We start from the raw sequence: 26958 nt of genomic DNA, 5'->3' as shown, positions 1-26958 counted from the left end.
CCCCCGCCCCTAATCGCCCAAATATCGCCCCCCGGGGGCGGTGTTTGCGCCCTTTGTCGGCCCCTCATTGCCCTCAATTGTAGCCCACTACACATGGCCAATAATATTTTTAGAACGGCGAGATATTATACTAGGAAGTTAAAAATCAAGCTTTGAAAAAACACTAATAATGGTTAACTAAGACGACGTTAAAAGGATCAAATCTTTTGAAAAACAAGGATATTCCAAAGGGTTATGTTAAATGTATTCATAATTTTCACCCGTCGTACTCTACAAATAAAAAATCATCGAAAAAATTGTCATACTCTGGAAAAAATCTTTGTTAAAAATGAATTTTATATAGAAAATCGTTTTCCTAAACAGAAATTATCTTTACAAATTCATATGAAAGTTCTAGCATGTTTATATTATTTTCTATAGTGTAATATATAATACTAAATAAGTGTTTTCATTTATACTTTAAAAAGCTTCTATTACAATAGAATTATATAAGGCCATCAGGCCATGTGTTAAGTGGCAAGGTGAGAGGGCGTTAAGCTTGCTCAGGCGGAGCTATTGGGCGCGGAACACCATCACTACAAGGGCGTGAGGGGAGGAAGGGTGAGGCCAGTAGCGGGCATGAGGCTTGATAGTTAGTTATTTATTTTTTGAATAAATAATTAACATGGTAGGATATGACATTAAAAAGAATTAATTAGAGCTTAGAAACAAGTACACTCAAACATGCATTAACTAAAAGTAAGAAACGTTTTAATATATAAACCAAGGCCCAACAATCACATTTCATTCCACTACAACACATTCAATATGATATGAAATGTAAAAGCCCCAAACACATACATGAGGAACTCACATCTTACATTTCGTCTCATAATATATAGCTTAAGTATTTAGAATTTTTATTTTATATTTTTTTTTACTAAAAAACCATATAGTAAAGACATGGGCCACAAAGATGCTCAAACTACAGCTAGAAATGGAATTGACAATTTTTGTCTACAAACTTTTTAAAACTGTAAATACTTGCAAAAATATATTTGTGGTGGGACTTCACCCTACAAATTTTTGTTAAAAAAGACAAGAAAATAACATATTAAAATATTCCTTCGAAATTCGAGTATAATATCAATAATTGAAATTATTCGTTTGCTTATGTCCTCAAAGTGAAATGGAATCATAGAATCAATAGGTATGTAGGTTTTAAAAGAAATAATAGATCACTTGGGTGTTATCAATATCACTTTGTAAATTCAAAAGGCTATTCATTTTCCCATTATATTTGTATATGGTCTCTTGTATTTGCTAGAACACGCTTTCTTTAAGTGACTAAAGAAACAACACATGAAAATAAACTAGGTAAACATGATATTATTAGTGCCAAGAAAAACACACTTGAGTTTTATTCTTGAAGCAACTTGTTGTATACATGAAAAAACCAAAAGACTCAAATCCCATCAAGCATGAAGTGGTGTCTCACACAAATAATGGAGGAATGGCATAACATTCTCTTAAACACGAACATCACATATGCATGAATCACTAATAATTTCTGCATCATGCTTAATTTCTTTGCATATATGCACAAAATCCAACATCCAAATAAAAAATACAACCTTTTTTTTTTGTTTTAACTTTTAACCTAAATCATGTCCCAATCAGACTCGACTCGACTTGACTCGACCAGGACCTTTTGAGTTAGACTTAGTTAGACACTCTAATGCATCCCACCACCCGAAACCTTTGAAAGCACAACGTCCGGAGGTGGTGAAGGAAGCATAGTGAGTGCAAAGATTCCACTGGCTGCAGCCGCCACCGCTCCCACCACGAACGCGGGTAGGTTGCCACCGCCGAATAATGCGTCCCATGGTCCACTTAGTACTGATACCACCATCTGTTGAATAAAAATGAAGTTAAATTATTTACCACTATCATATGTTTGTTAAAGAAAATGATTCGGATTCGGTCCAACTCCAACCTAACCCGGGTCCAGATTCATTCTTATGGGACCATCCACCAACCCGTACCATGTGTTCGTATTAGCTCAAAAGAAGTCAAATAATGGTGTGGGTGATGATGCTACACATGTTTTGGTCCTATTATTGGATGGTGAAAAAGTAATGAACATGTTCCCACTAGATATCAAATTTTGTTTGGTAAAAAGCTCAATTTTTTAGATATACACAAAAATATACACACATATATACATGCAAATATGTATGTTGTATATGTATGTGTACAAAACTTACTTTTGGATTGTGGTATAGAAGTCATGAATGAGTCCAATTGTAACTAGACTATGTATATTACAAAATCCAAGAAACATTGGGGCCCATTTTGGTCTTAAAGGTACCAGTATTAAATTCCACCAAAAATACAAGTGACATTTTGGACTTTTATAACAAAAAGTGATTTTACACGTATATAATAAAGATTAATATATATTATTAGAATCTTCAATAATTTGTTTATATAGTTGTATAAAAAATGTATGGGACGTTATTATGGCGCCCGCAATGTTGTGTCACGGATCACCATTGTGTCAATTATAGAGAGACCACATCAAGAAAATTAAAGATATGCAAGTCAAACACTCCTCTCACACTCATAACTTATTGTGTGACAATATTATATACAAAGCTTTGAATGCATGATTTTTACCTGAGGTATGACGATTGCAAGATTCAGAACACCGAGTGATAGACCTGTAAGTTATAAAATTGGAATTAATAGTTAGAAATTTATAAAATTGGAATTAAACTTATATTTTAGAAGTTTTATTAAAAAAAATCAAAGTTTAATTTACCTTGTCCAGCTCCAGAGTTATTAGAAAAGATCGAAGCAAGAGCACAAGGAACACTAAATGTCACCTGAATCATACAACAAAAAAGCTAAGTTAAAATTAAAATATAAAATTATAAATATTCCCAAAATTGAAATCACAATTACAAAATTATATACAAAATACCCGAATCAAAATATTGAAATCACTTTTTTTAATGGATTCTTAGAATATTAACTTTTATTTATAAGAATATATTCCATAAATAAGTAGTTATCCAATTTAATCCATCCATTCCCCTTTTAACTTGTTACTATTACAAATCTTTCATAAATATTCCCAAATTAAAAACCATAAAATTATATTCGGATAATGAAGAATTTTTATTTAAAACATAAATAAAATTATTCTAAGAAAGAACAAGTTATTTTTTATAAATTCAAAACACTGTAATATTAAAATCATTATACTTATATTCCCAATATACATTCATATATATTTTATATTTAAATATGCAATATTTTGTGCATATAAAAATTCTTTAATATATATATTAATACAAATATTTTTATACTGCAAAGATTTGATATAAAAACAGCGTTACTATCATAATATTTATATTCACACATACTAATATATGTATATGATAAGATAATAATTGTTTAAAACTATTAATAAAAAACTAATAAGTTTGACCAAATAATAAATTAAGTAATAAATCAAGTTTGCATGGAAAAGAAAACGGTCGAATCACTCACTGCTAGTGGGGCACCAAGCACTGCGAAAATAGTCAAAGCTCCGCCAACAACACCGGAGCTCGGCGGCCGAACATCACCGACCGCCGTAAACTCCCGCGAAGACTCCGCAATCTTCGTCACCAAAACAGTCATCGCTAAACACACCGCCAACAAAAAGTTAACACCACCCCACAACCGCTTCACACCGCCTAGCCACCGAGCCAAATGCTCGATACAAAGCGAAGCCAAACCCGAAACCACCGAGTTAAGCATCAAACCAAGCGCTCCAGCTCGCACACCGCGGTTGTACAACTGTCCTTTACCCACCTCACCACCGTACACCTCTTTACCCATCCAATCGGTGTCGAATAATAAGAATGGGAACCATGCAATCCAGTTTAAACATGTCACCAATAATAATATCCACATGGGTCGAGACAACTCTTTTAAAGCACCAAACATTTCCCCGAAAATCACTAACTGTTTCCCGGTCTTTGTCGGGTCAACAGGTTCGGGTACGAACGGGTCTTCCGACACAGTCGAAAGAGCCAGTATCGTAACCGACACCAAAAGCGCGATGGAAATAAAAAAACATGTTTTCAAGTTTGCGCAATATACATCACACGCGTCCGTTTTGGTAAACGGGACGATTTTGTATAAATGAGTGTAGGACCCTGCTGAGTATCCCAGCACGTTCCCTACACCCATGAAGAACGCAAACATCGCGTTTCCGGTTCGAATTTTACTAGAATTCGAACCGGCCAAGTCTGCCAGCAACGCCCTGCAGGGACCCTGCAGGGTGTTGTTGGCGACGTCCAGTATCCAGAACCCGATGACGAAAATAGATATGGCGCGTGGTTTAGTCGGCGCGCCTATCTTGTCGCCGGTGGATACTCCTATATCGGCGGCATAGCCGATAAGGAACACAGCTATGGCGACGAGTAAAGCACCGCCCGCGATGAAGGGGCGGCGGCGACCGAAGCGGGAAGTGCATCGGTCGCTGTAGTACCCGACAACGGGTTGGACGATCATGCCGGATATCGGGCCGCAAAGCCAGATGAAGGAGGACCATGTATGGGGCACGCCGATGAGTTGAACGTATGGGGTGAGCAAAGAGAGTTGTAAAGCCCAGCCGAACTGGACACCGGCTGCTATGGCGGAGACCATTATTATTTGCCATATGGGGCGTTGTGGGAGCTCGTGGTGCTGGAGTTGTAGCGGTGCTCGCGGTGCTTGTTTGTTATCGGTTTTCATTGCGGATTCCATGTTAGAAGGTAGATGAAGATGAAGAAGATGAAGATGAGTTTACGTGAGTTAAATGGAGAGGGGGTGTAGGGTATTTATAACGTTTTGGGCGGCTAAGAGAATGATGACGTGGATATTATTTGTGGGCACTTGGCGGTAACACCTTTTATTTCGGATAAATTACACTCTTTATGACATGAAATCTGATTAAAGTGAAAAAGTTAAATCATTTCGTATCCAAATAAGGTTTCCTTAAAACAATAGCAATAATCTACATTTTGAAAATTCTATAGATATTAATCGGTTTGGATAATTACCCTGTTTATCTTATCTAACTTAATATGATGCGTAGCGAATATGGCATGAATGTGATGATATATCGATATGTATGTTATCGTTGTTGATTTGATTGATGGAGTGATGTGATGGCTAAAGAAGATGGATAAGGTAGAAACTTAAAGTTTTAGGACAAAACGTCCATTTTATACCTATTTTGAGATTTGAAATGTTTATTAGATATCAAAGCATCTTCTATTAAAAATAAATCAACATATTCAAAATATGGACTTGATTGTAGAAAAGTGTGTGTCGCAACGAATCAAAAGTCAGGTACATAGTCTAAGAAATGAAACCTTTCAAAATGTCATTACGATATTGTAATTATACTTATAGTTAGCATATTGGAAAATCATAAAAGTTAAGAATTTTTAAGGTATTTTACATAGATATGTTAGAGAACAAATACACATATACTATGGCTAAAACACGAAGTACAATAAGATTATCACCAACAGAAGCACAATCAGTTGACAACGTTTAATACATACACGAAACGAATCACGTTGTATTTATTTTATTTGCGTATTGGCACCAAATGCGTTCACCTTTTAATTTTAATTATGACGTGAAATTTAGATAACGAGTATCACTAAATCATCGTTTAATTACTGTAGACATATAGACTATAGAGAAAGATCATCATGCATCGGGATGGCTTTCAAGCGGGTTATTCCATGTGTTCCACGGGTGGTGTACACTCACTTAGCCATTGATTATATGTATGTAATAAGAACTTCACAAATGAACTAGCTAGAAGGCATGAGTGAATATCACATAAAAAAGCTAGGTAGTGAATTTGATTTGTATAATTGAAACCACGAATCTCATAAAAGTGCTTTGTGAACTTGACGTGTGTGATTGAGATAAAAGAATCTCAAATGGGTTATAAACGAACAAGATTGGTTCATATAAGTTGGGCCAACATGAGTATTGGTATGATTATGTATATATTGCATGTTATGGGATCAATACAAACATTTGGGAGTTAGCCAATATGATTTTAAATGTGTAAATGAAGTTAATAGGTGTGCTAACACTAAGTAAACGCTAGAAGAAGCCAACACCGGCTCGATACTAACCTAACGTGGAAGGTATCTCGACTTATTTCAACAACATAAGTTGTACTAAACGGTGTATGTATATAACGGTATGATTCACTTAGCTTTGATAACTGATTATAAATCCAATGTTTTTAGGTAATGTACCCATGATGGACCGAAAAGATGGATGAGCCTTGAGTTCAAAGTCGAGCTTATATATTGGAATAACCCTCTATATGTTATGATTTTTTCATTATGTTATATTGTGAAGTTATCAACTACAAAGTATAAACCAAATTAGTTAATATTTATAATGTATAAAACATAAAGCTTTTTTTTTCAAACTATGAATTTCTATAAACAAAAAACCTAACAATGAAACATTGAAACACGCCCTGCCTCCACAAGCCGGAGAGCAAAGCAACACCAAAGTACAAGTTACATGAATCTTTTGCTAATCACTTTCACTAAACATAACAAGTAACGGAAAAGTTTGGGACTGTTTTATAAAGATGTTATTATGATGAGAAATTTATGTAAATTAACAGAGATATTATTATAAGTGTAATTGTTACATATAATTACAAAAGCTATTTGTATTATACAAAATCAACGAAAATAATTACGGGGACACGTATTATTTTTATTTTACTTTAGTTGTTATAAGTTTGTAACTGTTATATCGAATAGATATTCGATTCCTTTAAGTATATTTTATTTAGCATGTTTAAAGGTAAACTTTCCATTAACCGTTAAAAATACATGTTGAAGCATTAAAGTCAATTTATATAAAGAAAAATAACAATATTAGTAAAAAGCCTGAAATTAATAAAACGTCGGCCAAATTTAATGTTTCCAACTAAAAAGACTAATCTTGAGACCTATAAATAATGAATGACGTCACTATTATTTTGGACGGTAAGACTTTCTTACTATCTATTCAAGTCATCACCAAGTCACCTGGTCGGTCACGAAAAGGAAAAACGCGTCAAGTTTGAGTGACCAACTCACGTGAAAAATAGATTTTACAAATGAATGCAATAATTTTATTTTTACTGGGAAATATATAAACAAGAATTGGATAATAATTTTATCTTTCTTTTAACCTCTTGTATGTCATTTAAAGAATAATTTGATTTAAATAATCCTAAATATGGATAATTGTCAAATAATAGTATCAACTAACGAGTTGGCTGCTGACGGTCTCATCTCTTACATAGTTGTTTCTAACTAGCCGCGACTAACAGAAACTTAACTCCGTGTATGGTGACAAGAAAGAACGGTTACCCCGTGTATTGGTTACATTATAGAACGGTTTTATGGGTCGTCTTACAATTATACAACGGGCTTTTGTGTATACTCATTGAAAATTCACTACATTTCACTAGTTTTTTCCCCCGCGTTAGTGAAACTGAAGCGCCGATTCGTCTGTAATAAATTCTTTATCCAACTACACACACTTCTCATCGTTGTTTCACACAAACAAATACCCTAACACCCCTGTTTCAATATGATGGATTACGACGACTCTCGACACACTTTTTCGTTAACTCACAATTTCCGATAATTGTTCAAAATAAAACAGTGCTCTGCATTATATTCAACGGTTGGACCTCACACCGTTGTAAATCATTTTATAGACCGGTGTTAATAGATGTTTTATAGTAGTGGAAGATCCCCTACTTTTTTCAACTAGGATATATACCTTTAACTAAAACACGAATAACAGATCATGGCCTTGTCTTTTAATAAGCTAATAATAATTTACCATCGATGATCGTATGAATTCAAACGCTCATTTTCATCTTCGGTATGGCTATTCGCCACTCTTTTTGTGTTATTCTCCTATGATAAATTGAGAGCATCACGTAACGTCACTTTGTTGAATATCCAGATGAGTTTGGGTCACTATCATATGCAGGAAAACAATCAATGTATAGCGCCAACATCTTAACGTGCTAAATGTGAGAATCAAATACAAATGAAATTAACGTGCTAAATGTGAGAATCAAGTAAAGTAATTATGTAATTACTCTATGATCATTACTCTATGACGTGCGTGTGTGTGTGTGTGTTTTCACGATGAGTTATGAATGAATTAGTGATAGATACTTGTTTTCTAAGCATCATGCCTTAAATAGGCATCTATAATCAAACAAACAATATACATGAATTAAATTGGAGTTGTATTAAACTTGACAATACAAATGTACATATTGGTGACAATTTGTGAGCACGAGATTATATGCGAGTGGTTACTAGTGTCGTTATTATGTTTTTTTTTGCCAACATTGATAAAGTAAAGTCAGTTGCGCTAGTCAAAGTAGACACGCTATAGCTTTAGAGTACGTGTAACTTCATACTATTGAAATAATCATTGATTCATTGCGACAAAATACAAATGCACGTGCTATTGACAATTAGCGAACACAAGTTTATATGTGAGTGGTTACTAGTGTTGTCATGATCTTTTGTTTTTTTCCAACGTTGATGAAATAAAGTTTTAGCTGCGAAAGTCAAAATAGACACGATAATTTTGAATATGTGTGATTTCTTACCATTGAGATAATAATTGTGACAAAATAGAATAATAGCCAATGTAGAAAAATGGACTACTTTCTTTATCTTCAATACCAATTATCTCAATTGTTGATATCTTAAAAGTTTCTTTTAACGTACTTAGATAACATCGAATAATACCAAAATTGTCCCTTCTTTTGCATTTTAAAATAACAAAGGTAAAAAAAAAACATATAAAAGAGGAAACAGGATCAAATACATTTTATTCTTAACATGAAAACGATGAGAACCAATTTGTTGTTATGATTAGGTTTATTTTTATAGGTGTTTGCTGCTATTTTTTGTTCGTATTTGCTAATTTTCGATTATGAGATGTTATAAATATTTGTTTATTTATATTTTGTTGTTATTATTAGATGTTTTCTTTTGCTGTTATAAGTATTTGTTGGTATATGCTGTTATTATTTTGTTCTTGATTTTGATTCTTTTGTTGTAATTTTTAGGTACTTTTCTTTGTTATTATAAGTCATTGTTTATGTAGATTGGTATTGTAGTTGGTATTGTTTCTTACATTCGTATTTTTAAATAAATTTGCATTATTTCCTGCATACTCATATTAAGATCAAAATGTGCATAAACCTTTCCCCTATAAAAGAGTAATGTCATTACTTTTAATATTAAATCAAAATAAAATAAATTTAGCCTTTGTACATTCCCGATAGGAACATGACCCTTTACACTTTGGGTTGGTGTAGTTTATTGAAATTCATACACGCGTTAGAATTGATCTAATAATTTAAAACTATGAAGTCAGAAATGAAAATATAACTATTATATTAAATTTATAATTAAAAATTCTAACTAAAAAATTCAGTGATGATTGTGGTTGAGATGATACAATTAATACTTAATTTAAAATGATGAAAGTGTTGAGTTCAAGTCTCACATGTTATAAAATAGGGGTTTTAAATTGGTTTAGGGGTTTCTTACTGATAATGGGGTTTATTCCTGAGGGTCTCCAGCACTCAGGGAATGCAAATGATCGGATAGACGAGTGGCCCATTAGTTATCCAAATAGCGGCGGCGTTGGTTGTTGGCGATGGTGGGTGGTGGTGGTTGGCGGTGGCGGCAATGGTGGTTAGTGACGGCGACGGTGATGATGGTGATGGTGGTGTCGAATGAAGTGGTGAATGAAATGAATTTAATGTGTTTTAAATGGATTAAAATGAGTAAGTTAACAAGTGATTCCATTTACTGAACAATCAAACATTAAATTTTTTTTCTTCCTTTCATTTTGTGGCATTATTACGTATCAAATGGTTGGAACTCAAATTGTGTTAATTTATTAAATATGTTTCAAATCTAGAACATGTCTTGTCCGCATTCTCTCAACCTCGTGGTTGCTGTCGTCCACCTCCTGCTGCCGTAGTCGACGACCACCATCACTGCAACCTCATATCTATTGCCACGTCACCAACATTACCAAATCATATCGGTGGCAATCACAACTCCATAACTGTCCAACACCAAAAAGATATGCCAATAAATATTTTATTGTTTGTGGTAGTGATGGCTAGTGGTAGGTGATGGTGGGTCATTAAAAGATTGAAAAGTTTAGATTATTTCAAAACACTATATGAATCAGCATTTATATCATGTTTACACTCTTTATCGAATTTTATAACAAAGTAAAATAATGCTAAAGTATGAATTTTAATTATATAAGTTTAACAAGAAGCTAGATGAGTAGATGCGTATAAATAACAAACACCATTTAAAAGACAAAATTACATCATCTGTTCTACTACATAGACTTAAAAGACGATCTTTTTTTATCAAAAGATTACTCAACGCTTTGATATTCTTCATCACTTCATGCACCGATAACTTCTTTCCGGAAAAGATCGTGTTTCTAACATGCCATCAAAACAATACATCCCGTGCAACACCATTTTCTTTTTCTTGCTAAGAGAAGCTGATAAATGTAACCGAAGGCAAAAATCAGGGGATCTTATACCAAGCACTAATCATATTCCAAAGTCCAAACCGAAATGGCGACATGACACACGATAGGTGGCCCCGGTTTTCCTGGCTTTCTCACATAAACCACAAGACACCAAAGTCTTCTCAATAAAACCGGATCGTGAGAGCCTCTCTAGGTGCCAATCTATCCATCTCCGCATTCAAAAAAAAATGTTGACTTTTTTAACACCCGATTATTTTAATCCATAGTGAAATATTTGTTTAGGCCCTGAGTGTTAAAAAGGCATTCTTCATGGATGAAACAGGGAACCTTCCGAATGGGTCTTCAACCCAACACCATTCATCTTTATTCGCTGAGATAACAACCCTTTGGAGTAAGTTGGACAAGCCAATCAACTCCACACTGTCGGCTAATCAAACACATTATAAACTATAATTCATCCATGTTCTAATTGTTTATGTGGATGCCAATATTTTTAAAAATATGTGACTGACAACTATTATCAATGGTCACGTTCAAGGTTTTATTTGACGCCTTCGGTTGTCCAAAATCAACCGGTTTCCTCCAGGTTTGTAACATTTTAAAAAATACATAACTTTTATCACCGGTCACTTTCAAGGTTTTATTTGACGCCCTCGGTTCTCCAAAATAAACGATTTCATCCCGTTTATTAATATGAGTCACTTGATATGTCACTTGTAACATTCAATTTTTTTTAATTGTTATGCCACTTGTAACATTCAGTTTTTATTTATTTATTTTTTGTTATATCATTTTGTTTTCTGTAACATTCAATTATATTTATAAATTTATAGCTAGCATTTGACTTTCAAAAGTGTTCTATGTAACAAGAGTTTACATGCCACGACAAACAAAAATTTAAAGCACTTAAATAACCCTTTAAAACAACGCGCAGCCCAATACCACACGACCATTCTTTGATTAAATAATAATAATAATAATAATAGATCCTCTTGCAGGAAGCATTTGAGGTGAGAGGTGACAACTATGTAGAAAAAAAAACCGATACAAGTGATTGTGTTGGTGTCCTAATTTATTATAGATTCGTTGCTACACATCTTGACATGTAAACGAATCACATGTACGATTAGTGAGTTGTTCGTGTACTGTTTGGTTGAAAATTCGTTTATTTTTCTTAATTCAATAGACTGCCACCCCAAGTGTTTACTATTCTTTTATTTATGTTTTTTCAGAGAAGCTGGTATATATAAGAAAAGAAAATGGAAAAGAAAAATACTCCGTAAATTGAAGAGTAATAAATTGTTGGGTTATCCGCTTGGAAATTGTAAAACTAAATAAGTAGTCAGTTTGACACGTAAAGCCAAAATTGATTTACACTAAATAATTTATGGAGAATTAAATGTGGAGACAGGATACCGGCCTACTTGCTTTGTTTCTACTTGGACGGTATGTTGCTTCCACTTTAAATCATAAAATATTATTAATAAAAATAATCACGTAATCATTTTGCTTTGCAACCCACCAAAGGATCGGATGCCAATCAAGTGTTAATAATCTTCCTACCCCCTTCCTTGTGACGTATGCTATAGATTTATGGATTGGGCTTAATAACACCTATACTCATGTCCAAATAGATTATGTAATTTTTATAACGGTTAACACTTACAAAGACTAAACCATTAACATCCTCCTCTATATACCCTAACAACCTTAACACCCATCAAAATAAGAAAAACCAAACAGATTCGGTATAGTTGCTAATTGTCGAACTACAAACTCAAAATTTTATAGAAGATTTTGAATAATATTTATCAAGTAAGACTTACGAATACACTTGTTTTCTTCTCTTCACATAGTTGGTTTGCGTAGTAATATAGTACAAATATTTGAATTTTGAATTATATCATATATGATTTGTAGATATTTAAAATTTATTGTACTACGCACATATGGCATGTGGTGTTGACAAATAATGAGACACATAACGATGAATTAGTCGAAGATTTAACAATCTTAATCCACTAATACCTATTATAACTTGTTATAATCTGAAATGAGTTAATATGGCATATTAATATACAAAACGGCAAACTAGTGCGCGATATATTGCATGTATGGAGTATAGAGTTTTCTGTTTCTCTCTCGAATTGGTTTGGTTTGAAAACTACAAATTTAAATTTTGTTTGGAAAATATTTAACTGCTAAAAGTTGGTAGGCTTACATACATAAAAAATCACAAGAATCACAATCATCTCTATCACGATCTACCCAAGAAACTTGAAGGAAAAGCCACAGGAAAGGTTCTACATTTCACCTATAAATGGATTAAAGTTGTTTTTATTTTAAAATGAATACTAGTGTATAAACTCAATCTATGATTTATAGTAAATTTTATAAATAAGCCTTTTTGACTATAACAAAAAAATAATAATAATTTAAATTTAGAAACAATCACAACAGGTTTAGATATTTAATTATGTGAAATTTGGAATATATTTAATACATTTTATTAAAAGTGAAATTCCTATATACGTAAATCATGTCGATTGAGTTTATATTAAGCGATAGAAAATGATTAACTAGAAAGTCCAGAAAAGTTCAAATTGTGTTTACATAACTGTTATGACCTAACTTTTGTGAAAAACGGCTAAACAAATGGAACACGGGGACCGTTTATTTCGCAGACAAACTTACTTGTTTGGTACGATTGCAAGAACCTTGGGTTAGTTGATAAAAAGATAGGAGATGGGGGGTTACATGTGTGTTGTAGTGGTGTGACAAGCGACCCATGGAAAGAATCTCAAAAGTGGAGTTATAACTGATCAACATTCAACAATGGTTATTTTCTACTTATGTAATTGATTGGAATGAATATTTATTCATTTGGTAAAGTAAATTCTCTCTTAAATCTCAATCACAAGTTTAACCATGATTACATGTGTTAGTGTTCTTGAAGTAGATTTAACCAATTTAAGAATAGCGACATTTTATGAAAGATTATGTTATAAACGTCAAAAATTACTTGAGTCAGATTATATCACTGCTAAACTTTATTCGAAAGAAAAATCTATGTGTTAATATTAACTGCAAAAGTTAAAGGTTTTGATGAAAAAAATGTTTTTTTTAATTGACGCCTATCGCTGAACGCCTAAACTGGTTTTACAAAAGAGTTTATATAAATTATTTAGTCAAGCAAAATATAGAGAAGCCTTGTCTAAAATGATTGGATTAAATTGGAAAACAAGGAAAGGGTAGTAAAAGAGTAAAAACAAATGGTACTTGGAGACTAAAGAGTCAATTTACTTGCGTAAGAAAAGTCGTTTGCTATAACGAACTTTGGTCTCTCTTCTTTAACCATGACAATGCCACATCCATAGTCATGATCCCTCAATACTAAAATCTCAAAACATATGTCCAAATTCAGTTTTTGGACCCAATGAAACAAACTTAGTCTCTAAAAGACTAAAATGGCACAAAAGGAATATGACAAGTGCCTCGGATCGATTGTGGGGGTACGACAGATCGGAGGACATGGTCTGTTTTTGTTTGATTATTCTTTAGTTTTAAACGTGTATGTAAATACGTCAAAACTGTTTACAAGAAACTTCTGTCATAACCAAGTAAGATTTTAAAAAGCGGTCACTAAATATTAACACAACCTATTCAAACCTTCTAGTTTCTTAAAACTTCTTATCTAGCTTAGGAACCGCCGTTGCTTACCTGCAAATTGAGTTGACCCATTGCAGCGTTAGAATTATTGAGTTGACACAAAACTTAATTTTCGCAATTTTTCGTCGAGGACCATGTTATTCACTAAACGGTCTTGAGAACACAGATTCTCACATGATAGATATTTGAGAAATATGATTCTCCTAAGTTTTGTGTTTGAGGACAAGACGTAAGTGCGGACTTCGATGCTAAAAGATGATGTTTCCGAATTATGATTATAAGTTCTATTTGAGAAATATGATTCTTGTAAGTAGTATTTGAGAACAAAGATTCTCACAAATTGCATCCAAGACCATGATTTTCACTAGTTATTATTAAAAACTAAGATTTTTTTTTCAAATTACATTAAGAACTAGATTCTCATTAAATCACCAATTGAGTACTTATTCTCACACTTATGATTGATTAGGCTGACTGTTGACAAATTATGGCTTGAACCAAATTCTCACTAAATCAGAAATGAGTACTTATTCTCATACTGAAAAATGGGCTCAAAACCTTCACAAATCCTAACAGGTTATTAATAAAGAATTAAGACACATTTGTAGACATTACTTGATTGCATGAGGTAACTTAAAGAAGAAAATTAATTTATACAAGTCAATAGTGTAAACTGTAAAGTCCGTCAATTAAGTCAAATGGTGTAAGCGGTTACGTTTGTACCATTAAAATCTAAGCGACACATTGTTTAACATCTTGTCATTCCAGGATGTAATGTTTGGATCAAATAAAAATGAAATTAACGTGCTAATTAAGAGAATCAAGTAGAGTAATTATATATACAAGTAGAGTAATTATGTAATTACATAGAGTAATTATGTAATTACATCATATAACAATTACATAATTGTTATATAATGTAATTATATAATTACTCTACTTGATTCCCACAATTAACACGTTAATTTCATTTGTACGTTCATACACCCCCTAGATGTATATGTAAGGCAAACATAATAAAAGAAACAAGGGTTGATCAATGTGCGTATTCATATCTCATTACGATTAATAAAGTACACATATGGTCTTCCACATATTTTTCATGATTCTTTTTATTAATCTATGTTGTTTATTTTATAATCAATTCCATTAAAGTGGCATCAGAGCCGTAGTTGGAGAATTGAATAATACAATTGACAAGCATGCAACAAAGAATCGAAAATCAATTTGAAATTGGTTTGCCAAAAATATCAATCAACCACAATATGTCACTTCATTTTTCACCCAATGTTACCCAAAACCATCTTTCACCCTCCACAATGTTCACAAGATCGACTTCTTCGCTAACCCACCCGAATTCCAACCTAATGGCCGAAGCCAAACCACTTGCGGTGGTGTTCTCGAGACTACTCGCCTCTACCCGAGCCATTACCCATCCACCCTTAACTGTTCTCAAATAAATAATAAAGTATTAAAAACTTTGTTTAGTTTGTGTACCAAACGAGAATATTCCAAAGTTATCATCATTTCATAATTATTAATATTATTATATACGAGAATATTCCCAAAAAAAAATATTATATATGAGACCTACCTATAACCATAGTTAGGCGATGTTCATGTTTAGCTTTCCATATCATGCTTAAATTATTATTAAACAGTTTTCATTATGACACTAAATTCCTTACCTTCCGGAAAATATTCCAATTAGGCTTGGCTTTATGTGAAAACTTTCTACACAAATTTGACTTGTAAGTGCCAAAATACAACCAACATTTCATGATTTGAATTATAATCCTTGTCCAAGAATATTTGTGGCACTTTTTAGATATCCACTGATCACACACGAAGCACGTATTTACCCGATCCGAAAGGCGTATAATTCACGACAAAGATAAATGTTCATGTTACTTGTCCAAGCATCTCAATTTTTGAATCTTTTAAAAGAACAAAGCAATTAGGAAGAAAAATCTTACAAATGGCATTGTTCTTTGGCCTATGCTGGCACTAGATTTCGTATTGACAAAAGATAAAGTGGTTATGAGAGGGAAAGAGTTTGTATTAAAAATCATTTACCTTTACCTTTATTTTTTATTTATTCACTTAGAGGTTTGTTATTGTTGCTATAACAAAATTTGGATCAAGGATGGTTTAGACGACTTCAGATCTTGATGGCTTGAACGAATCCTTCTAAGATGAACAACCGTTAGCTCACTGAAGGAGGGGTCTTCTGCGATCAACCTCTGACGTGAGAATAAGGTAATATATTCGTTGAAGGTGATGAATGAGAGAGTGAGTATGTATTGGAATACTTGAGGTGTTAAGTCCTCCTTATAGTGGAGTGTCCGTGTTCAAGCTGAGCTTTGAAGCCGGCTCGATCGCTTGAACAAGTAAGGCTTATCTACTCTTTCTGAATTGCAGGATTTGACACTTACCTTTTTAGTGAGAGGGGTTATCATGACTTTCTTGAGATACTATAGGGAGATGACATCTTTTATAAGTATTGATCACGTCACATTCACGAAGCTTCAAAGTATCCAACCGTTTAACCTCCGAAGCTCATAAAGCAATATGCTTACTCGCTTTGGGTTTGGTGATAGGGCTATCCCTATCATAAGTTACTATTAGGTTATGTTGTCAAATATCTTTGTTCTTTATTAGTATGTTTAATCTTCAATCCCCACATAAATATCTTGTTCATTTGATACCTTTAGCATGTTATTCTTGAATCTAGGCTTCATAAATGTACTTGATAATATCAAGTTGATATTATATACACTGCTATCATATTTACACAAAATATTATTCAAGATAAGATATCATTCATGTAGTATACCTCACTTCAGGACTCCATGATTCCATGTAGGTTTGGTTTATTCAATGATAAAAAGGAGTGTAAATATTGTGTTTGTTTTCACTGTTTTTGAAATTTATTCTAAAGTTCGTTTGTAAAATGAAATATTTAATTATGTGACGATAATATTGAAAATATTTGATATAGGAGAATCATAAATCACGTGATAGAAGTCTTAGAAAAAAAATTATTTAAAAGGAATAAGTGGAAACTTGTTTTTAATTGGTGTGCAATTCAAAAAATTAAAGTTGATATATCTAAGTGACACTAGAGCGAACATAAATCGATTCCCAACTTTAGCAACTACAGCTCTACCAATGTCATACACCAATTTCGACATAGACGATGTCTCAAATGGTTCTCGACATCTCGTCCAATAGACACCCACTACCAAATATCTATTGGAAGTTAACACTGAAATGAGTCATCAAAAAGGTTAACATGTCGGTTTTGAAAGAAAGTGAAATTAAAGAGTTATTTTAAAAGAGTTAATTAAGTATAAATTAATTAACTTTTGAAAGTTTCGAGTGATTTGCAAATAGTTTTTGAATATTTTGCAAGTTTATTTAGCCTAGATAGTAAGAGTTTTGAGTCTGAGTAGGTTAAGTTTATGGTTAGTTTAAGTATGATTATTATGGTTTATTTTAGTATAAATAGATGGGTTTCGGGTCATTTTAAGTGTATAAAGAATTATAATAAACTAAAAAAAGTTGATTTTGGTTGAGATCTAATTACGTTTTCTTAGGCTTGATTTTCAATAAGTGGCATGAGAGCTTGGTGTACGAAAAGAAGTTGCAAAGAGTCAAAAGTGGACGCTTTCACAATTAATTTATTGTGATAATCTTGAGATTGGGATTTTAAAGCAAAGTCATTGGAAGATTCAATTAACCAAGCCTACTTGGTGGGAATTAATACACAACTGAATTAGGAACGATCAACCGATTTATTCATGGTCGGGTTGTGCAAAAGGGTTACTCGAGTAAGTGGCTTGTGATTCAACCATTATTATATATACTAACTACGGGATTACATGGAAAGGATAATCGGTTGGGTAGATATTTATTTCGTTGTGTTTTCTTTTATGGAGAAAAAGGAAAAACTATTTCACATACTTTTGGAGAACTAATAATATATAGTTACCATCAAACTCTCCAGGGTTATAATTTTCGGCCTCACACAAAAAAACATGATTTTTTTTAAATGTAAATCACCATGCTATTTCTTGTGTATATGTTTCTAAATCCTTGGTCATGCTTGGTTACTAAGTCGTAGGATAAAGTTTTCCGACTAAGTGTTTTCAGTAAAAAGTGTTTGGATGCCTAAATAGACACACTAGATGGTTTAGAAGACAGTTTGCATGAATTATGCTTTTTAACCCATTTAACTTTGTTTCCATGAGAGAATTTTTAAGCCAAGTTAAGTTTTGACTCTTACGACGACTTGGTTGTGTTACTTTTAGCGTACCACAACTTTCCATCACTTGAGAACTTGTCTAGGATGTGCATTTCGAGATCATGAACTAATTAGTTGTATAACATGATAAAGGCGTCAGGATTTAGCCCCTTGTTTAGCCATTCTCTTGATGTTCCAACCTGAATTTATTCCTCTAATTGTCAATTGAGCCTTATTTCCTTTCATTTGTTTTGCCTACATCTAAACCTATGGTAATCACCGCCACCATCACCACCAGACTATAATCATCACTACCGTTACCATTATCATTTATTTTTTAATTTAGGTAGATTTTCTTTATTTTGAGACATGGTATTTGGTTATTTGTATTTTTTTTTTGTCTTTTCTTGCCTACCAATCATTATTTTTATGTGTTTTCTTTATATTTTACCACCAAATATAAAGTAATAATTTATTTTATTTTGATATGTTAACCAAACATAACAATAAAATAGTATTGATACATTTTATTCTCTTATCCATTCCGTTCCCCCTCTTCATTCTAGTATCTCATAACAACATAACTTATAAAATTTAAATAACTAAAAACTAATTAAAATTAGAAACACACATGTCAAAAGATTCAATGATGGGAATGTTGTCGCTACATCCATCACTAGCCTTAACAAGTTAACATCAATCTCCACCCCCACCACGTATTTTTAATCACCCATATACGGTAAGTCATTTTGAATATGCAAATTGCAACATATGAACACACATAGATTAGGTAACGGATTTGCAATTTGATTAAAATTGTATGTTGATTTGAGTTGAGTCCCTGAGGTTGAAGACGATTTTGATGATGAAGACCAGGGATGAAGGTTAGTTTAATCGGTTGAGAATCAGAAAATCCCTAACATACAGAAGGTTATCGGTGACGGTTGGGGTGGCGGATGCTAGCGGTGGTGGTTAGCGGTGGTGTTTAGGTGGTGTTGGCATTCAGGTGAAGTTTTCCAGCAAGACATTTTTCTGACGACTGGAGACTAACGGAGTTAAGCTTCCGTTAATCGCAGTGTATTGGAAACAAATATGTTAAGAGATGGAAGTATGGAACCGTCAACAACTAAATTATTAGTTGAGATTGTTATTTGCCAACAGTCTATAATTATAATCATTTACGGCAAATTTTCTAATAACTATGAATCAAATAAAAAAACATTATACCTACACGAAAAAAGCTCAAAATAATTTAATAGCTGACTCAAATCACGTAAAAGAAGTTCGATGGTCTAACTTAACTCATAAAGCAATTTTAGTGATTCGACCCAACTTAAATATCTTTTAATAAATATGGCAATTAAAAAGTAGTTGAACAAATTGATTATTTTTTTAAGTAACTTTTATTAAACCCGGCAAATTAAAAAGAAGCTATGCCAACAAATTAACAAATTATCAAGAAAAATTACACCAATCTATACAACTTAACGTCTAAAAAGAATATATATTTTTTATCAAAAGAATACTAAATATTAAACATCAGCAATCACCAACCATGATCTCATTCCCTCCAAAGAGAAACTCGTTCCCTCACCTTTCAAATACATCAACTAGCAATCCTAATAATAAAAAACTCCTTTTTAAAGCATAACGAGGCTGTTTTATAAATTACGAGTAGGTTTCTGGGTAGTCACCATGTAACTTGAAAAAATGATTCGTAGTATATTATACGCTGACACACGAGGCGTGTGAGATTGTTTGTTTGATGTACTAAACTACTCATCTTATTAGACAACTGTAACTTCTTGAGACGTGTTAGGAGATACATGAAAAAGTAAAAGAAATAATATTAAACATCATTTATTATTTTTATCAATGAGCTTTAGTTTAATTAATTGTCATTAGAGAGGAGGTGAAGATTTGGAATTGAGATTGCCAGTTCTCAAATTCGAATCCGATCTCAACTGTGTTTTATCGCAGTGAGGCGTGAGCCTTTGAGCAGCGGGTTTTCCTCATAATAGGAAACGGTGGACTTAGGTTACCCAGTGTTGTCTGCGAACACGGACGTATGAGGCCGTATTTTGCTATTAAGTTACCCAGATAATCGAACATTAGTCATTGGTTGTTCAAAAAAAATATAATTTATTTTTTAGAAGACTAAACTATTATTATTTTTGTGTCCTTGTGGCTTTGTAACTTTGGTCACTTTCATCCAATTTCTGTTTACCCTTTGTGCACGCTATGGTTTCGTTTCATTGTTAATTCAGTCCAACAAATTAACACCTTTAGTTGTGTTCTAGAAAATGCCATTAGACTAAAGCACTTTAGTATATATTTAGGTTGCTACCAATGCAAATCTTCAGAATCATCTTATCTCTTATCAACTGTCGATTTAGGTTTAGTAGACAAATGCAATACCAAAAGGAGAAAAAGGTATGTACCTTTCAACGAATATTACGTCAAACCCATACTCAATATTCTCAAATCTAGAAGCCTTTTACATGAGAATCAAATACGCATAAATTTGGTACCATAGATATTTTACTAGATTTTTATATTTTATTTTCCCGTCACACACTCATCACCATGTCGACAAGAGATGCTATATCGATGGACCGATAGGGCTGACGTTAGTCAGTTCGCTTTATATATGACTTAAAACTAAATATATAGCTGATGTTTCAATTTTTAGATCTTTATAGTCGATTGGTTTTTATTATAAATAGACTTAATTTACGAGAAGAGAGTTTTGGCCTTTCTCAATTCAAGCTTATTTAAATTAGGGTTATTCGAAAAGTTCGTTGTTCGCGATTCACTCAAAAAAAGTCCGGCTTGTAAAAAGCTCGAATTTAAACAAAAAGACTCGGCTATGCTCAAATTCTAAACATCCAAGATTGGCTCGGCTCATGGCTCAGTCTTGGCTTGGCTCGTTGGCTTGTTTAGATTAAACCATAAATTCTATAATAATAATAATAATAATAATATACCGAAATAAGAAAAAAACTAAAAATAATACATATATTATTTCACTCGATCTTTAAAACATCAAATAATAATAATAAAAGTAATATTAATAATAAATAAATTAATAAATAATGTTACAAATTTTCTAATATAGAGTGATGTTAAAATTTATATTTTTGTTATTTATATATCAATATCTCTGAAAATAAATACATAAAATTTTTAAATAATAAAAAAATTAAGGAGCTCGGCTCGAGTCTTAAACGAGCCATGCATAAACTTGATTTTTCAGCTCGAAAAATTAAACGAGCCAAGCTTGAGCCAGCTCATTTAAGTTTGAACTCGAGGTCAAGCTCGCCCTGGCTAGGCTTTATTACAACTCTAATTCCAATTAGCAAGCTTGATTAGATTATAGTTAGGAAAAAACAACGATATAAGTGGCATTTTATTCATCTTAACTCTTTAAAATAATAAATTTTGACTTTGGTCATTCAACAAAAAAAATAATAGGATTATAATGTAACAAACACAACAAAGATCTCAAATAGAGACTCGGATATATTTCAGACATTAAATTAAAAAGCAATTGCTTTGTTTACTAGTAAGTAGTAACTACTGTTTTACTCAGCGTAACTGATAGGTGGAAATTGTTTATGTATCCGTCGCATAGCGGCAGTGCAAAGATATAGATGCGGTTGGTATGGGTTGAAAACAAACTCCCTACGCAAATACTAGAGGTCCACTGCTTTAGCTGTTTATTCTTCTTCTTGAAATATTCCTCGCTTATATTTGGAGTGGGTATAAGTTATGTGAACATCGGCATCTATCCAATCAATCAATGTATTTGGAATTTATTCTCACTACAATTATTCGAATTATAATTCATTATCACTCATTCTGTGGTGTCTTCAAGTGCGTATTTCAAAAGCTTTAACCATCTTTCTTTTGTTTTTTCTTCCAACTAGTATCTAATAAAGCATGTAACGTTAATCGCTCTGTATATTAGTCAAATGGGTTTAAATCGACGCGTTGAAAACTATACTGGTGATCGAACCAAACGTTCTACTAGTTCATTGGTTGGGTTGATCGATCAAGACTAAAAATTGTATGACTCCATTTATATTAGTTCTTAAAAATATTTTTATTATCAAGTATTATATTGTTATGTTGTTTTTAAAAAATAAAATAAATATAAGGGGACTAGGGGAGAATATATAATAATAATAATAATAATAATGATAATGGTCAAATTATTCTAAAAAAGGGGAACAAACTGAGAAGAATGTGAAGGGTGTAGCCACACAAAAAATCTCTCAAAAAAATAAAAAAATCATAACTCAAAATTTAATAAAAAAATAAAAAACGTAAAAACACAAAAATGTTTCCAACGTCTTTCTCATTCTCAAAAAAGAAAACAAGACACAATGGTGAGTGAAAAAGAATATTGTGTCTTTTTTGTTTATCATTGTGTTTATTTTCATCATTGATTGTGTCTTTTTTCCTTGACGTTGTATCTTTTTTTCTTTATATTGTGTTATATTTTGTTAGGCATTGTGTTATATTTGCAATATCTTATTTTTTTATTTTTTTTGAACGAGAATGATGGCAGAAACATTTTAATTTTTTAAATTTTTTCGTTTTTTATTTATATTTTAAGTTATTATTTTTTATTATTATTTTTCAATTTATTTTTAAGGGTTTTTTCATGGTAACAAATTTTTCTCACAATTTTTGTTTTTGTCTCACTTTGTATTTTAACTGTATCTTTAATAATAATAATAATAATAATAATAATAATAATAATAATAATTGATCAAGCTTAATGAAACGAGGAATCTTATTTTCTAAAAATCCTAATTATGTTTGATTACTACTATTACCTTTACCCAACTTAAATAAATTATAATTGTCTCAACTTTAGCATGGAATCCTAGTTTGATAATCACCTTATACAAAATAATTACAACTATAAGTTACTAGAAGGCTCTCACTTTTTATGAAATGCTTAAACAGAGTAAAATTCTTAAATAATATACACTTTATGAAAATAGAAAGTAAAGGACCTGATTATACGTACGTAAAATCCCAAAGTCAGCTAGGAATTTCGAAACTTAAAAATTAAAATTTTGTTACCAATAAAATTTAGAAATAAATTATGCAATGTCTACTTGGTTGAACACTTGGGGAACATATTGATATCGACTTTGGGAATAGATAACTACTTGACGTACAATATCTATTTTTCCATATGATACGATTATCGATGTTTCATTTCACCATTGATGCTGTAACTTACAAAAGCATATGCCGTGCAGCGTATGTGCAGTGATGGACTCGGTAGTTTTCTCATTAGAGGTCTGTCACTTGGTTTCGACTTTTTGGTAAGGTTTGCATAGGGTAACATGATAAAAATCACCTCTTTTTACAATAGACGTGTAAGTTGAACCTTTTTTTTTATCAGGCAAAAGCAAATTCTAATGGACGTGTAACATCGTGAGTCTCAAGATTGAAGTTAAACATACATATTGGATTCACCTCTTTATAGCATGGGATATTTGTCATATGATTGTATAAATCATCATCGGGGCTAACCTCGCTCTTTTTTTTCTTCTTCTTTTAACAATGACTGGAATCACTCTCAATATGTGGGTGAGTTTTCCTGTGTTAGGATGTTAATTGTTCATACTGCCACAGTTATGATGTATTTAAAACATAAAAATTCACAATTGCTTCACATATTACTTAGGTATTTTTAAATTGAAGAGTCCAGGACCATTTTTGTAGATAAAAGATTATAAGGTATCATATGTTTTAAAATATTATCATTAATTAAACTAATTTTATAAAAATGAGGTGTTACACGCTGAGCAGTTCAGTTGATTTATAACTACAAAAATGAACATGTTTGATTTTTAGATGATGGAGGGACAAGAAACTTGACTTGATAATATGAGACACAAGTGGCTAGAATATTGTTCAGAAAAACAGAAAGGAGATCACCAAATCGTTCCATTTAACCAAATCAAAAAATTGTTGTCTCTAGTTTCTCGCATACCCTTCACGACTTCTTTTCCCAAAAACGATCAAATCATAGGAAAAACTGATGTTATATTGAGGCTGTGAGTTTATATATGTGAATTGGTTTTAAAATACCCGTGTCAAACACAAATTTTCAGTCAAATTTGACATATAAGTGTCCATTCTTACACTGCAAGTATAGTTTGAATTTGATAACACCTATTTAATATTTATTTTATACTTGTCGCAATATGTTATGTGAACGGTAATATATCTTATTGTTTCACACAAAATAAACGAGGTGTCTTTATTGTTTTAGTAACGACAATAGACTTTTTAAATGTTGAACAACTAGATTTTTTGGAACGGTTAACTCACACACCTACTAATTATACCAATGTTTTAAAACCAGTTTTTTACTCGTATCGGTATGGGCTAGACAACGGTAAAACAGGTTGAACCGGGTTATACGGGGAGGTTCAACCGGTTGAATAGTTTACATTATAAATTTTTATAAATGCAATTTCAACTTTAAAAATAATCAAAAGAAAATAATTCCATAACAAAAAATAATCCAATAGTTAATCCATATTAAAAAAATAATAGAAAAGCACTCAATTTAAAAAAATAGTCATAAAGGTTACACGTTTCAAAGTTAATTGTTAGGTTAAAAGTAATTTTGAAAAAATTCAAGCCACAAATATAAAAAAATTCTCAGACTTAAAACCGGTTTGCCAGTAAAAACCGGTATTTTAGAAAAAAACCGCCAGTTTGATGTTTTAACAAACCGGTCAAAAATACTGTGCTAAAAATATCGGTCTGCTGTGCGAAATCTGGTTTAACCGGTTCAACCGCCGGTTTGAATCAGTTTTTAAAACACTGAATTATACTTCTAGACCTATACTTTTGTCCACTTATTAAGAAACACCACTATCAAATCTTGATATCATTATACTAGAAGCCCGAACTAGTTTAAAGTGTTTTACTTTTTACCGGAATCTTCTCTTTTTGTTTGCCTTTCACATTAAACTTAGGAAAAGAAATATATTTCTTATTTCTTCTAAATCTTTAATTCCTCTTTATATTATTTGTCAATTGTCACATACCCTCTAATTCAATATAAAACAAAGTATATGACATATGTTAAAAATGTAATAATATGATTGTCAAATGATATATGGCTTGAAGGCAAGACACATACCCCAAGTTCCATCTCCACTTTTGACCATAACAATTGGTGAAGACATGGAGTAGTGTTATGTCTGGTATTACCTGCTTCCATCAAATCAATGATATTTTTTATTTGGTGGTTGTTTGTTGGGCCTAGATGCCATGTCCACCGGTATAGTGTTCTCAATCAATTGAATAGATGGCCACGGGATCTTTGGGGTGATATTCCTTTAGCCTTTAGGCATTGCCACATCAAAAAGAAAAAATTGCACCATCTGAATTTGTAGTTACTTCATCATTAGGTCGCTTGACTCTTTCCCAATGACATGTTTACTTAAAAGGATTATTTGGGTCATCCGACGGGGTCATAGTTTCACTACAAATCAAAGAACCCTTTAGCACAGATGTGAGTCATGTGACCGCTGATGGTTCATCGATCAAGGCAGTAGTCACAGGAAATCCTGTTGTGAGGGCTCATAAGCAAAAAAATGGCGTGGGTAAAGAATTCACTAACGGATTACCAGTATTGTCCATGATCGGATAGTCTTGACAATATCACTGACCGCCAAACGACAAATGTGTTACCAACTGACTAGTGTAGATTTCACCGATGGATCATTGACAAGTCCATCACCGACATATTAGGAATAGTTGCCAATTGATGATGGATCTATAGGTGTGGAATCGGCATACATTTTCGACCTCATTTGGGTTAGGCACAATCAACTCTTATTTCAAGACCACCATTATAACAAGCTAATTTCAAACTCAATATCTCAAATGAATTATCTAATGTCACCTTTTACATCTAAAACCACTTGTCGCAACAAACACTAGGTGCTATCCGCAAACACGATCATTACATATAGATCAATAAAGAAAAATGTGAAAATGGAAAGGTATCAAGGGTACTTATAGTGGAAATTTTTGACGAATCACTAATGGTTAGAAACTGTTACATTTAGTGTCAACAATGACTGAAATGTTTGAAGAAAATCACGTCTGGAATCTTATTTTCAAAAGGATCGCGTGACATTCTGTCACAAATAGCAATGAACAACACTTGCATATCACTCACAGAGGGACTACTAATAGGGACTTAACGAGGAGAGATGGAGTCGTCCCGGATTCCCCATATTTTCCAACTCAATTTCATACACAAAATGGAAAAACAATAATGTGAAAAACGTTGAATTCTCACCAATCAAGATAAACAAAAACAGTATCCATTAGAGGGAATTACTATCCGGAGAGTCTTTTCAGTT

The 26958-nt window shown here is 32.4% G+C and overlaps 1 protein-coding gene across 1 annotated transcript; it reads right to left on the bottom strand.

The window, feature by feature from the left end:
- Positions 1 to 1482: 1482 nt before the first annotated feature.
- Positions 1483 to 4817, bottom strand: LOC143554573 (sucrose transport protein SUC2-like). Its single transcript, XM_077044297.1, has 4 exons — positions 3538 to 4817; positions 2804 to 2867; positions 2659 to 2702; positions 1483 to 1891 (listed from the first exon to the last, which is right to left on the bottom strand). Exons 1-4 carry the CDS (start codon positions 4780 to 4782, stop codon positions 1715 to 1717), a joined length of 1530 nt encoding a protein of 509 aa, XP_076900412.1. The 5' UTR covers positions 4783 to 4817; the 3' UTR covers positions 1483 to 1714.
- Between the last annotated feature and the right edge of the window lie 22141 nt (positions 4818 to 26958).

Source organism: Bidens hawaiensis, unplaced genomic scaffold (assembly GCF_021521415.1).
Source record: "Bidens hawaiensis isolate Kalapana, Puna unplaced genomic scaffold, B.hawaiensis_p1.1 tig00001032_1, whole genome shotgun sequence".
NCBI classification, from domain to species: domain Eukaryota; kingdom Viridiplantae; phylum Streptophyta; class Magnoliopsida; order Asterales; family Asteraceae; genus Bidens; species Bidens hawaiensis.
The sequence above is the reverse complement of the archived record's forward strand: the minus strand, read 5'-3'. Positions and strand labels throughout refer to the sequence as shown.

What these genes read in the sequence shown, in the direction of transcription:
- LOC143554573 (XM_077044297.1), bottom strand. Translation starts at nt 4,782, where the DNA reads ATGGAATCCGCAATGAAAACCGATAACAAACAAGCACCGCGAGCACCG. An exon ending in TGCTTGGTGCCCCACTAGCA is followed by an intron (nt 2,868 to 3,537) that starts GTGAGTGATTCG and finishes TGTATGATTCAG; the next exon opens with GTGACATTTAGTGTTCCTTG. An exon ending in TTGCAATCGTCATACCTCAG is followed by an intron (nt 1,892 to 2,658) that starts GTAAAAATCATG and finishes TTTATTCAACAG; the next exon opens with ATGGTGGTATCAGTACTAAG.